The sequence below is a fragment of the Triticum urartu genome, chromosome 3A (assembly GCF_056163025.1).
Source record: "Triticum urartu cultivar PI428250 chromosome 3A, HENAU_Tu73, whole genome shotgun sequence".
Lineage (NCBI taxonomy): Eukaryota > Viridiplantae > Streptophyta > Magnoliopsida > Poales > Poaceae > Triticum > Triticum urartu.
Window position 1 is genome coordinate 22,392,876 of NC_141875.1, and position 13,854 is coordinate 22,406,729.

General features: G+C 44.4%; 1 protein-coding gene across 1 annotated transcript; it reads left to right on the plus strand.

Annotated features, from left to right (window-relative positions):
* The first annotated feature begins 3,499 nt into the window (after window positions 1–3,499).
* On the plus strand, window positions 3,500–5,524 carry LOC125512910 (endonuclease 2). The gene is made up of 9 exons (XM_048677976.2): window positions 3,500–3,735; window positions 3,832–4,006; window positions 4,106–4,231; window positions 4,320–4,375; window positions 4,470–4,553; window positions 4,638–4,730; window positions 4,866–4,933; window positions 5,113–5,186; window positions 5,288–5,524. Exons 1-9 carry the CDS (start codon window positions 3,613–3,615, stop codon window positions 5,380–5,382), a joined length of 894 nt encoding a protein of 297 aa, XP_048533933.1. The 5' UTR covers window positions 3,500–3,612; the 3' UTR covers window positions 5,383–5,524.
* The last annotated feature ends 8,330 nt before the right edge of the window (window positions 5,525–13,854 follow it).

The window sequence follows — 13,854 nt, forward strand, 5'->3', positions numbered from 1 at the left end:
CAGTACAACAAACACCAGAAATAAAAATTACATCCAGATTCGTAAACCACCTAGCAACGACTACAAACACCGAAGTGAGCCGAAGGCGCGCCGTCGTCATCGCCCCTCCATCGCCAGAGCCGGACACAACTTGTTGTTGTAGACAGTCGGGAAGTCGTCGTGCTAAGATCCCATAGGACCAGCACCCCAGAACAGCAACCGCCGCCGATGAAAACTAACGTACATCGGAAGGATCCAAACCGAAGACATACAAACGTAGACGGACAATGGCGGGATCCGAGCAAATCCACCAAAGATAGATCTGCCGGAGACACACCTCCACACACCCACCAACGATGCTAGACGCATCACCGGAACGGGGGCTAGGCGGGGAGACCTTTATTCCATGTTCAGGGAGCCACCGCCGTCTCACCTTCCTGACTAGGACACAAATCCTAGCAAGACTGAAAAAAAAGACTAAAAACGGAGCCCTCCCGCCGGCCCTTGCCAGGATCCACCGCGCCTCCATGGCCCTAGGGCCACCGGAGACGAGGCGGACCTACGCCGGCGCTGGCGAGAGGCACGAACCCTAACTTTCTTTCTTGAAGGAGGAGGAGGCGGAGCCCTGGCTCTAGTCACAATGATTCAAGGCTAACTTTGACCACATGTTAGAGCAATAATATATGACATGCAAGTTACACAAAGCATACCCTCAAATTCATATGTGAAAGGAGCTTCCAATGATATAATTATCATATTATATATCTCATGTACTATTAATCTTATCAATAGTCAAAGGCGGTCTCGAAAAATCCATTAGGCCCTATATATATATGGATGGAGGGAGGACAACATACCAAACCCAAGTGGTGATAACTAACACCGGTGGTAGATAAAATATGGGTGTAGATATTCAAGGTCTCTGCAAAAAATGGGCGTAGAATACATGACGGATTTCTTGCAAACCCTATTTGGTGATTAAGGCGTCAAATACATGGTTAATCGCTCCTGGCACTCACCCCCCCCCCCCCCCCTTTGCTTCTCATCATTCGTAATGGGCCGGCCCATCTAAGAGTCGTTCGAGGTTCGTTTTTAGGAGCCCTCCCAACTTTGGGAAGCTTCACAACCGGTTTTTCTTTTTCCTTTTTCTGGTTTTCAATCGGTTTTTGTTTGGTTTTTATTCTTTTATTCTTTTTTATTTTTTCTTATTTCCTGTTTCTTAATTTTGTGTTTTATTTTCAAATTCGTGAACTTTCCTCAATTCATGAATTGTTTTTCAACTTCGTGAACTTCTTTGTATTAGTGATTTTTTTGGATTTTTTTCCGAAAATACTATAGCTTTTTTTCTGTTCCTGATTTTTTTTCCAGATTCATGAAATTTTTGTTATTTGCAAAGTTTTTCAAATTCCTGAATTTTTTTTTGCATCGGGGAACATTTTTTCAAATTAATGAACCTTTTTTCACAACAGAGATAATTTTGAAAAGTCAACGGTCAACGGGTAGGATTGTCAGTGGTCAAAGGTAAAATGGCAATGGCCGATGAGTTTTTTTTGGGAAACCGACAAGCGAGCTAGCAATGGCTCTGTTTGGATACTCTAACACAGTTAGAGTTAGAGTTATTTTCTAACCCACTCTAACCCAAATAAACACCTCTCCATCGGGATAGTTGGGTTAGATGGAACTAACCCACTCTAACCCTCCCTGTTTGGATACTTTTGAGTTATTTGAGCCTCCAACTAATCCAAACTAGCTCTAACCCCGTGATCCAAACAGGGCCGGATTGAGTGAGCGAGCATGCGAGCGGTCATTCCTAACGGACTGGCCCAACAGACCTCGCGCTGACTGGCAATACCGGTGTATATTGACCTGTGAGGCTGTGACACAGATCAGAAGTAGGCTTAAGGGGCCTAAGTGGGTGATGCTTGGTATGACAAAATCAGGAAACTGTCATAAGGGTTTGGGGGGATTTATAGATTGTTCTATAAATATCAATGTTGAGGATGGCGCTTATTGTTAGCGCCTCGATCGGCTGGGGATTATAGGTCAATCGGAAATCAATCCATTAATCAATTTTACAGGTTGACTATTAATCAACCATTTTTTTATAAACCCCAGGTTTCCAGCACCAAAATGGACAGAATTGTTACCTTGATTCCTTGCTTTGAATCTTTGTACAATGACAAACAAAATAGGACACATGTACATGTTACATAACAAGGTTCACAAAACACAAATAAACAACACATGATGCAAGAAATAGACCCGATTTATCAGTATAATCTCGACAAATCGCTTGTCAGAGCGATAAATTGGCCCAGCCGATAAATGATGATGATATGGCATAATCTTATCGGTCACCCATCGATTAGTGATAAATCAGATGATAAATCTTTGAATGGGCTGATTCTTTGAATAGTGATAAATTTGCATCTTATGCAGATATTCAAGATCTTTGTAGTAAAGGGTGTAGATTCGTACCAGTACCTATGGGCTCAACTCATGATCATGGGCCTCTTTGATTCCACTACAAGAAACCTAGTAATTCATGATGTATTTCTCGCAAACCCAGTTTGACATTTACATGGTTAATCGTTCCTGGCGCACACCCCCTCGCCCCTCCATCATTCATAATAGGCCGCCCCATCTAAGAGTGGTTCGAGGTTCGTTTTTCAGAACCCTGCCCGGTTTTGGGAAGCTTCCCAACTCGCGACACCTCGACGCCACCCTTCTCCCCAAGCGCGTACCACGCCCCTCGGCTATGAGCTCGGCAGAAGCCGCCATTGAGACGACCCCGACCACCACGCGTCCGCCGCCACCGTGGAGAGGCCAGCGCCAGTGGCGGATGAGGGGAGGGAGCCATCGGCAACTCGTGAAGCTCCCCCCGAGTCGCTCGAGCGGAGCGACCGGGGGGGGGGGGGGGGGTCGTTGCCTATCCTCTCCAGCATATGCCTTGTCATTTCCCCCCATTTTTTTCCGTTCTATAACAACACATGGATATTTAGCTACTCCCTCCGATCCACAAATAATATGGATATAAAGTTGTACTAAAACATCGACAAATAATCCGGATGACATGGAGTGGTAAACAATGGTAGCCAGCGAAGCAAATATTTTAGGTGCGCGATAAAGCTGTCCCGGTTAATAAATCTTATTTTGGCAAATGAATTCATTCATTTTTAAACATGCATAAATGAAATCTGGTACTCCCTCCACATCTTGAGTATATATTAGCCAATAAAGTACTGTAAGATAGTATATACCGGCTTGAATGAGCAAAATATAATGACGACGCATGCATGCACATAAAAAAACTCCCATCTGGCTCACAAACGACACTCGCACATTATGGGCTTCTGTATGAACGTGGTCGGCATTTTCAGCATGGTGTGAACGTCCACCCCAAAAGAAAGAAAACATTCATGGTGTGAACCTGATTCATGGCGGGCATTGATTGGCAGGATATCGCGCGCTTTACTGCGTACGCTGTCCGCTCCAAAGATCGCTCCTCTTTCCTTTCCCGAACGCGCCCGCATTTACACGCCGCATCCAAAAAATTCTGCTTAAAAGACGCAGCGGAGAAGAGATCCATCATCATCTCTCATTCTCCCCGTCTCCGTTTCCGGTGCCGCCACGATGCAGGGTCGCCAGGCCGGCACGGCGCTCCTGCTCCTCCTCGCCGTCGTCGTCGCCGCCCTCCCCGCGCCGTCGCTCGGCTGGGGCGTCGACGGCCACCTCATCATCTGCGAGATCGCGCAGGTACGTACGCACTAGGCAGCATATCTCTGTTGGTTTCTGGAGCATGTCGGCCGGCAGTGTGATTGATCGAGCGGTGGTCGTGACGTGTGTTCGCAGGGCCGGCTGAGCGACGCGGCGGCGAAGGCGGTGAACGACCTGCTGCCGTCGGGCGCCGGCGGCAACCTGAGCAGCCTCTGCTCCTGGGCCGACAGGGTCAGGTTCAGGTACCAGTGGTCGGCGCCGCTCCACTTCATCGACGTCCCGGACAACGTCTGCAACTACTCCTACGACAGTACGTAGTCGTAGTTAATCCACACTCTGTTCTTCGACTGAAACTGACCGCAGCAAAATGGTGTACTGATCTTTCCACCGGTCTCTGTCGTTGGTTCAGGGGACTGCAAGGACGAGGAGGGCGTCAAGGGCCGCTGCGTCGCCGGCGCCATCAACAACTACACGTCCCAGCTCCTCACCTACGGATCATCATCGCTATCGCCATCTTCTAAATCTTCCGGCCAATGTAATGTTCAGTTAGATCATACAAACGTCGGCACATCTCTTTTGGTATACTGAATTACTGAAGTATCTGTATGTATGAAATACTGCAGATAACCTGACGGAAGCGCTCTTGTTCCTCTCACACTTCATGGGAGACATCCACCAGGTACTACTCCTGCCAGACCCCAATTGCCCGGTTTTTGCAAGTGTTTCTGTTGCAGGTTGCAAGTTCAGGCAGCTGATGCTTCTTGTTTATGTAGCCACTGCATTGTGGTTTTGCTTCTGACAGAGGCGGGAACACCATCGACGTCCACTGGTACAGGAGGAAGACCGTACTCCACCATGTAAGCCTTGTGTAGTTCAGACATCAGACTGAAAAATGTGGCAATGATGCTGAAACTTGTGCCTTGGTTGTTATATGTTGTCAGGTATGGGATGTGAACATCATCCAGACGGCGGAGAAGGACTACTACGACGAAGGCGCGGGCGAATTCGTCGACGCGCTGAACAAGAACATAACGGTGCGGAATTGTTCTGAAGATTGTTTATTCGTATTATTATCTGTATATATACAGTGGCTGGTTCGTCAGGTGGCGATCTGCTTCGTAAATTTCTGGTACTGTAGTAACTGACGCTGATTGACTGAGTGATTGCAGGGGGCGTGGTCAGACAAAGTGCAGGAATGGGAGGAGTGCGCCAAGAGCCAGACTGCGTGCCCTGACAAGTACGCATGCAGCATGCTTGATTTCTTTCTTTTCTTTTTTCAAAGGGAAAAGGAAAAGCATGTTCAGTATTTATTCGGTTGTGTATAATTAGGAGTGTGCAAATGTTTACTTATGGCCCAGATTATTATTCCATTATATCGCATTTAGTCGTCTGATCGGTCTCATCTAACTCTGCAAGATATGGGTCGGAGAGCATCGCTGCAGCATGCAACTCGGCGTACAAGGGCGTGACAGAAGATTCAACGCTGAGTGGTATGTGTGTCTGCTTAAATTAAAATCCAACGTAGGACCATCATCTCCTGATTGGTCGACTGATAGAGTGACCAAATGACCACTGTATCTGTGTGTTTCAGATGCGTATTTCGGGAGCAGGCTGCCGGTGGTGAACCTGAGGCTGGCGCAAGGCGGCGTCCGGTTGGCCGCTACGCTCAACAGGATATTTGGCTAATCGAAGGCTTAGTGATTATTACTATGTCGCTTTTTATAGACTGCGAGTGATCTTTTAACTTGGCACAGATGATGCTGGTCGAGTTGGTGCTGTTCAGTTTTCTATCGAAATGTCAAAATAAAGTGGACGGATCTTGGGCCAACTGGAAATGGACGCATTGCACACGGCCTGACGATATCACGGCCCACTACATGTGAAGACGGTCTTTGGCAACTATACCCTGTGCATATGTCGGGCCGGGCCGGGCTGAAAAAAAATCCCGGTGCTGAAATCCTAGGTCTGAGCCTGGCTCGGGCATTGGGCCTAATAAAATCTGGCCCGTGCCCGAAAAATCTTGACACGGCCTAGTTGGTCTGGCCTGACTACAGCTAAAATTTTGATTTTCGCAAGCCCGGGCCCGGCTTGATCTGTCCGTTGGGCTCAATCTTCCAGGCCCGAGCCTGGTCTGATAGCACGATCAGGCCCCGCCCGGCTTGGGATTTTTGGCCTGGGTCGGGTCAGGCCGTCCGGGCTGGCCTGCTCATGGCCAGGTATCGCAACCTGGTTTATAGGGAGTCACTCACCAGCGGGTATCCTTTGCAGCAGGCACCTGCTGGCTCGTAAGGGCAACTCCGACGGGGCAACCCATTTTAATAGACCGAGGGTGGTGAAGGAGAATGTGGGTGATCACGAAGATCTGATAGTCGCCGAAGGTGCAGAACTTAGGGTGATCGAATCGTCTAGAGGAAAGAAACCCTAGAGGCCGCTAGGGGAAAACCCCTATTCTACTAATGAGGCCCGTGGGCGTCACCTTGTTAATACACACAACATGTGTTAAATAGGAAATCCTAATGCTTACGTCCCCACCCTTGCCTGTGCAATCTATTAGCTGAATTATCTCAAGCTCATGAGCATATAGATGAAACTTAAAAAAGGTAAATTTGATATAAGCCACTACAGTTTTTTTTGTTTTCAGAAATGACATTACTATTATCGCAAATTGAAACTTGCTGCTGTAATTATTACATATTTAGAAATATGCCAATCCATGTCATTTTAGAATACTAGATGACACCTCCGCGTGTTGCTGCAGGAAATTTTTAGCACGCACAGGTAGAAGTTAATTTTGACGAACTCATGTAGTTTAAATGTTCAATAGTAGTAATAGCCCAAAAAGAAATAATAGAAAGAAATTTAAGTATAAGGTAATACAGACAATTAAACAAATTGACCATGGAGAAATCACGAGGAAAAGGAATTCAAACATGTACTTTGGTCAACGGAGGCAAGCAATTTAGACATTGTTCTTATGTACTCTGGTTAGAGTATATCAATAGGTTTGTACTTAATATGATCCTTTTCTTTACATGGTAATACATGTCTTATTTATATCATAAGGATCATAATACAAGCCACATACATACCGACCTAGCAAAACTTAAAAAATAGTAGAACGCTAGCCTTTGCAAGAAGGAACACCGGTCAAGAAGTAAAATTACAAACAAGACTGAAGAAACCTTTGAGCTTGACACCAATGCCCGTCATCTGCCTCTGTTACCACCACAGCAGCCACCAAAGAAAAAAGTGACGGTTCACCTCCACACCCGAGTTCGACGTGGCTTCATCGCTGATATGCATCTTTGCGGACCTCCAAGGTGACTTGCCAAAGGCGAAACCATTATCGTTGAAAAAATTGCTGGCATGGCCCACTCAGTAAATGCAAGAGGTGGGAAAAGTATGGCTGATATGGCTCATTGCTGACGTGGACATGGCGCATGTTAAGATAAATAAGGCAATGGAGATGAACTTCTTAGGTATATATAGGATTAGCCATCACACTCCTGAAAAAGGAGCATTGGCTATCATGTACAAGTATTTCAACTTGTATTTGTGTACGGATGGTAACGCCCTCACTTCACGCTTATTCACTTCATTTGTCACCTATCTCCCTCGAAATAGCTCCTCTCCGCCACCTCCTTTCTCGCCCATGACGATGGCCCCCGCCTCCCCTTCTGCTCTCCTCCTCCCTATTTGTTGCTTATGCCTGTCATCGCCTCCTCGGTTGCTTGCCTCTTGCAAATCCCCTTGTAACCCTGACCCAACCAACAACCGGGTAGCAACATGGAGGCGACCACCATCGCTAACCCTTGTACTCTACCTCACCCAACGACTATCTTTTCTGCTCATTCCCATGACGTCCATGATATCGGTTCAAATAGGAATTAGTAAACCAACAAACATTTACCAAGATATCTCTGAGACTCGAAAGCTCTACAAGCATGTACAAGATATTTAGATATATTGAATAGACAAGCGTGCCACAATAGATATATGTCACAAATTATTTCATGGAGAAATGTGATTATGTTTACCTTCAGTTGCTTTGGTTAGATTTAGAGGCAAATCAGGTCTAGCTATTGATTTTCTTAAATTGTGGCAAGATAAAACTCAAGTAGCTTACTTTTCATTGAACACAATCGTATTTCACATTGGAATTGTTTAACACAAAACAATGTATTTAATGTTGGGCATCATAAGTGGTCAATTATGTTGGTGAGTTCAAACAGGATAAATTGTATGCTAGTGGGAGTATCACTAGAAAATAGCATATATTTAGTGAGAAAGTGAGTTGTAGGAGGTAAAAATGCTTAGTATAAATAGTGGGAACCATTTATTCTTATTCTTTGTGCCAATAGCTTGCTGGAAAGAATCCCAAAATCTGGAAGTGAAAAATGCTTCCACCGTCTGAGGGGATCAATTGAGGAATACCGTGCAAGGAGACCACTCTGGAAGTGTACAATTCTGCCAACTGAGCTGTTGTGATTGAATCCTTGACTGGTAAGAAGTGAGCGACTTTAGTGAGCTTATCAATGACCATGAAGATAGTGCCATTACCTTTCTTGGATTTGGGAAAACCAGTGACAAAATCCATCTCTGTGTGATCGAATTTCCACTCAGGAATAGGGAGAGGTTGAAGGAGTCTTGCCGGATGATGGTGTTTCATCTTCACTCTGCGGGAAACATCACACTCGTTGACAAACTGAGCAATCTCACATTTCATACGAGTCCACCAGAAATTTTTCTTGAGATCATGATACATATTGGAGCTGCCTGGATGGATGGAAAGGAGGGAATTATGTGCTTCATCCATTATGACTTTGCTAAGATCACCCTTGGGTAGTACAAGCCGGTCCTCAAAGAACAAGGTGTCTTTGTCATCGATGTGATATCACTTGTACTTGGGAATGCCCTTGGCAATGCCATCTTTCACTTTCTTCACCATGGAATTAAGAAGTTGAGCTTCGCAAATTTGAGCCTCCAAGGTTGGAGTCACTTGAAGATTGAAAAAAAACCCTTGAGGAATGAATTGGAGGTTGAGCTTCCTGAAATCTTCACAAAGGTCGGGCTGGACTGGCTTGAGAATGAGGGTGTTGCAATATGCTTTTCTGCTTAGAGCATCTGCAATGACACTGGCTTTGCCTGGGGTATACTCAATGAATTATACTCTTGAATCATCTCCACCCAACGAGTCTGATGGTGATTGGGGTTGGGCTGAGTGAAAATGTATTTCAAGCTCTTATGACCGGCATAAACTTCAACTTGTTTGCCCAGTAATAGATGCCTCCAGGTTATCAAAGCATGGGCAACTGCTGCCAACTCAAGGTCGTGAGTGGGGTAGTTATTCTTATTTGGCCTCAATTGTTGAGAATTATATGCCACAACTTGATTTTCTTGCATGAGAAATGCACCAAGACCTTGCAACGGGGCACCGCAGAACACTTGGAAAGGCTTGGATTCATCGGGAGGTGTAAGAACCGGAGCTAAAATGAGCTTCTCTTTGAGTGTATTGAACACAACATCACATTCTAGAGTCCAAGAATACTTAGCATTCTTCTGGAGGAGGTTTTGACAAAGGCTTAGCAATCTTGGAGAAGTTCTCCACGAATCTTCTGCAATAGCTTTCAAGCCCGAGAAAACTTTGGAGTTGCTTCACATTCTAAGGAGGCTACCACTTGACAATAACTTCAACCTTTTCAGGATTTACCGAGATGCCCTTGGCTGAGATAACATGCCCGAAGTAGAGTACCTCATTGATCTAGAATTCACACTTTGAGAACTTGCATAGAAATGATGCTCCCTGAGCTTATCAAGCACTAAGCATAGATGCTTTGCATGCTCTTCCTTGGACTTGGAGAAAACCAGGATGTCATCAAGATAAACGAGGGCAAACTCATTTCTGTATGGAGAGAATACAAAGTTCATCATGCGAGAGAAAGTTGGAGGGTCATTTACAAGACCAAAGCCATCACTGTGTACTCGTATGAGCCAAAGCTTGTCACAAAAGCTGTTTTTGGAATGTCTTGCTCACAAATTTTGATTTGGTGTGGTAGCCCATACGAAGATCAAGCTTGGAGAACACCTTGGCACCTTTGAGTTGCTAGAATAATTCATTGATGTTGGGAATAGGTTATCGGTTCTTGATCGTCTTCTTATTCAAGGGGCGGTAATTGACACAAAGTCTCTTCGTGCCATCTTTTTTCTTGACGAAGAGAACACCACATCCCCAAGGAGATGAACTTGGTATGATCAGACCGAGACGCTCTTTTTCATTGAGCCGCTCCTTCAACTCCTTTAGCTTTTCATGCCCAAGTTTATAAGGACGCATGTGGGCAGGTTTTGTGCCGGGCTCGAGTTCAGTCACAAACTCAACAGGCCAGTTAGGAGGCATTCCTTGTAATTCTTCTGGAAAAACATCCTCATAATCACCTAGAGGCCTAGTGGCCATCCCTGACCGCAAGTGAAGCAACCATCTTTATTGCATGCCTTGTTTTTTTCTTACCCTTCTTCCTAAAGTTGGTATTTTGATGGATTGTGTTCTTTCCTTTGAACTTGTGAGAATTCTTCTACACCATATTGGCACTAGAAGCTCCCTCAACCCTTTTGACATGAGAGTCATTTGCTCTGAAATTCTCTTCAATACCCAGATGATCGATGACATCCTCTACTAAGAATTCACATCTCTGATGTTTTAGAGAAGTAGCAAAGTTCCTCCAAAGAGGGAGTTTAACAATTATGCATCTCGGGACAAACTTATCTGGTAACTCACATTTAAGGAGTTTGAGCTCCTTGGCGATACATTATATCTCATGAGCCTAGTAAAGTACATGATGGTTCTCAACCACCCCATAGTCATGGAATTGCTCCATGGCATACAACTCGCTTTGAACATCTATTGCACTGAACACAGCTTCGAGCGCATCCCACAAGTTCTTGGCAACCCATATATGAAGACAAGGATTAACTAGCTTGTCTTCGATCACCCTCATAATGGTTATGACAAAGACATTGGTGGCCTCCAAGAATGACTTCTCCTGTTCTGGAGCAATTGTTCCATCAGGAGTGCCACCAGCGACCCAGAACACATTCATCATTATGAGCCACAAGGTAGTCTCGGTCTGCCAATGATTAAAATGAACCCCCGTAAACGGGTTCAGTTTCAATGTATTAGCAAAGCCTTAAATAAAAAATTGCCTATAAACATTAGGTTTTTGGATTATTGGATAAAGTAAAAATTTTGGTTTGATTTTGTAAATAAATCATGATGATAACAATATCAGTAACATCGATGAAAACCACAATGTCAGGGATGAACAGACCATACCTTGCAGTATGCCAAGACAAAGCCGCGGCCTCGGCCTGGTGCAGGTCGAGGGTGTAGTCGAAGAACAACAACGAGCACTCGTGCCCTCAAAAACCTAATCACCCTTCTCCAGGCGCAGGATCACAAAGAACGAGGTTCCAGAGCAGAGCGTGCACATGCCATAGGTTTGAACGCAACTCGTCAAAACACGTGCGTGCGAGGTAGGAGCTGGAAGAGGAGCGCGTCTGTACCATTCTTGTTTTCAAACTTCAATGACATGTAAAAGAGAATCTCCCATATGTTTGTCTCAACTCTCCTCCAAAATCGAGCTAGTACTAAACTTTCCACCATGTCATAACACCTTTGAGCTTTTCTAACGATTATTACCTATATGGGCCCTGGGCCCATCTATAATTCAAAATTTTGCACTAAGGAGTGCAATACACATGCGGTGCATATCATGGGCAGTTCAAGACTTTGTAAGGTTACAATCTGCAGTATTTTGGACTAGCTTGCAATTTTAGTTCAATCTACTATTTTGAACACATAAGTTCAGATAAATTAGTTTGTCCCGTGTAGACATCTCACGTGCTTCCAAAGTTGGGATTTGATGATTTCACGGACCAACTTTCATGATTCAGTGTTTGCTAGGGGTTGCTGGGCTAACTTGAAAGCATAGGGTTGATACTCCTTTTGCACTCAAATACATGGCATATAAATTCAGCCAAAAAGTCAATTCTTTCTAATATATAAGAAAAATATCAACAACTACAATATTGTATAAATATATTATAAAATTATATCTGATGGTGGACATATAGGTATTGATTTGACATTGTTTATCTTCATATTTCTGTATATACTTGGTCAAAGTTTGAAAGCATTGATTTTTCGACTGAATTTATATGCCATCTATTTGGGGACTGAGGTAGCAGTGTGAAAGTGATTAGACGAGGAGCTGGAGGGGTGGCCAACTTTTGACAGAGAGCACGGGGTGGATGGCGCAAATATGACAAGGTGCACGGGGCATCATCATTTCCCATCTGCAAAAGATGCTGCTATAAATAGTAGCCTACCCCATCGTTAGTGGCTGATTCAGGAGTAGGCAATGATCGCGCGAACACGTCTAGAGAGTGTGCCGTGTGGGTCTAGAGCAATCGATGTGTTCCTCCACTTACTGATGAGAGAGAGAGAGAGAGAGAGAGTAGTAGTATTTGAAATGTCCTCGTGGAAAAGGCGCCCGCCTTTCTGATGGGTTTTTAGATGTGCTGCGCCCCCGATCTTGCATGTTGTCCTACCGACATCTCTACTCTATATTACTTTACCAGCAATCTCTCTCTCCGCTAGGGTTTACCGGGGTTTTTCTTTCAAAAGGAAAAGTACAGCATTCCTGGCCTCAGCATCACAATCATATACTGTATTGTTTATTACCTCCTCTGTAAACAAATACATGATGTTTTAGAGACTTGACACAAATCTCTAAAACATTATATATTTGTTTGCAGGCAAACATTTAATAATGCTAAGCAAAGCCAACCATAGATGCCCAAAGAATCGGCTTATACATTTAAGAAAAAAGGGGAAAAGGAAATATCCGAGGCCAATTACCTGGCGGCAGAAATTGTTTTCAGGCTTAGTTTGTTGGCGTTGCTTGATACTTGTACAGTTGTACTGATGACAATGTGTGTCTTTACGTCCAAACAAAAATGACAGACTTTCTTTTCATATAAAATGACGACATAGGCAGAATCCTTTTGAGCTATGCTAATAACATATGAATCATGCATGACGCTGCAGCTCACTTCCCGTGTGAAAAGCTTTGTAAAATATATCCTTCGGTGCGAAGTATAAGTCAGATATTTCTTAGTCATCCATTCATAGCTTTATTTTTTTGCAATACTTCTTTTTCCTTCTGAGTAGATAAGGCAGGGGAGACCATATGTAGCAGACAGATGTATGTGGCAAACAATGTTAGACGATGATGCAATCATGGATATCTTTGGCATGGAGGACACCTTTGCAGATGCTCTGTTCAGAGCGTTACATGTGTAGCATCTATGATAACTCGCGAAAAGCAGATGCACAGATTAGGAAGGGTTTACATGCCTCGAGATAGTGGCATATACACATCGATTAGGAAAGGTAATAACTCTGTTGTAAAAGAAAAAGTAAAGATCACACACTTATAAGCGTACATGTTCAGATACAAAGGAGAGATGGTATGCCATATAATTTATTTATCATATTATTTGGAATTACATTTACACCTTTAATTACATAAATATGTTTATCGGCTCACATAACTTCTTGTGTTTATTCTAAATCGGGATATGTAATAGTATGACATCGCACGAACAAAGCTTCTGCCCCGCTTTATAGATACAACACAAAACACAAGTACACGGTTGAACAATATATGGTGAGAAGGAAGCCCTCAAAGAAGCATAACCTTGGAAAAACCGAACAACATACATCGGAATGGTAATGCCGCTGAGCAAGATATAGGAGGGCCTAAAGAGTACACTACAACACGACTAACGCCACCTGAGTTCACGGCCCTTCCCTCAAGAGGAAACAGCAGAAAGCGTCGCCGTCCACGCGTCTGATGGAGCGGACAAGGGTTTTCACTTGGAACCCTAACATGAGAAGCGCAACTGCAACAACATCCTCAAGAGGAAAGCGGCATCCATGGGCATCATCGCCGTCGGCGCCTGAGCACATAGCTTTCGCTCGATTGCTTCCCCATGCCACAAAGGACCACAATCAACTACTGCGGTTAAGCCAACATCTGCAGATCCATCTCAAGGCCCCTCCCCAGCCACAACACATAAGCGCTAGCCCATGACATGCGT

What these genes read in the sequence shown, in the direction of transcription:
- LOC125512910 (XM_048677976.2), top strand. Translation starts at nt 3,613, where the DNA reads ATGCAGGGTCGCCAGGCCGGCACGGCGCTCCTGCTCCTCCTCGCCGTC. An exon ending in TCATCTGCGAGATCGCGCAG is followed by an intron (nt 3,736 to 3,831) that starts GTACGTACGCAC and finishes GTGTGTTCGCAG; the next exon opens with GGCCGGCTGAGCGACGCGGC. An exon ending in AGAAGATTCAACGCTGAGTG is followed by an intron (nt 5,187 to 5,287) that starts GTATGTGTGTCT and finishes TGTGTGTTTCAG; the next exon opens with ATGCGTATTTCGGGAGCAGG.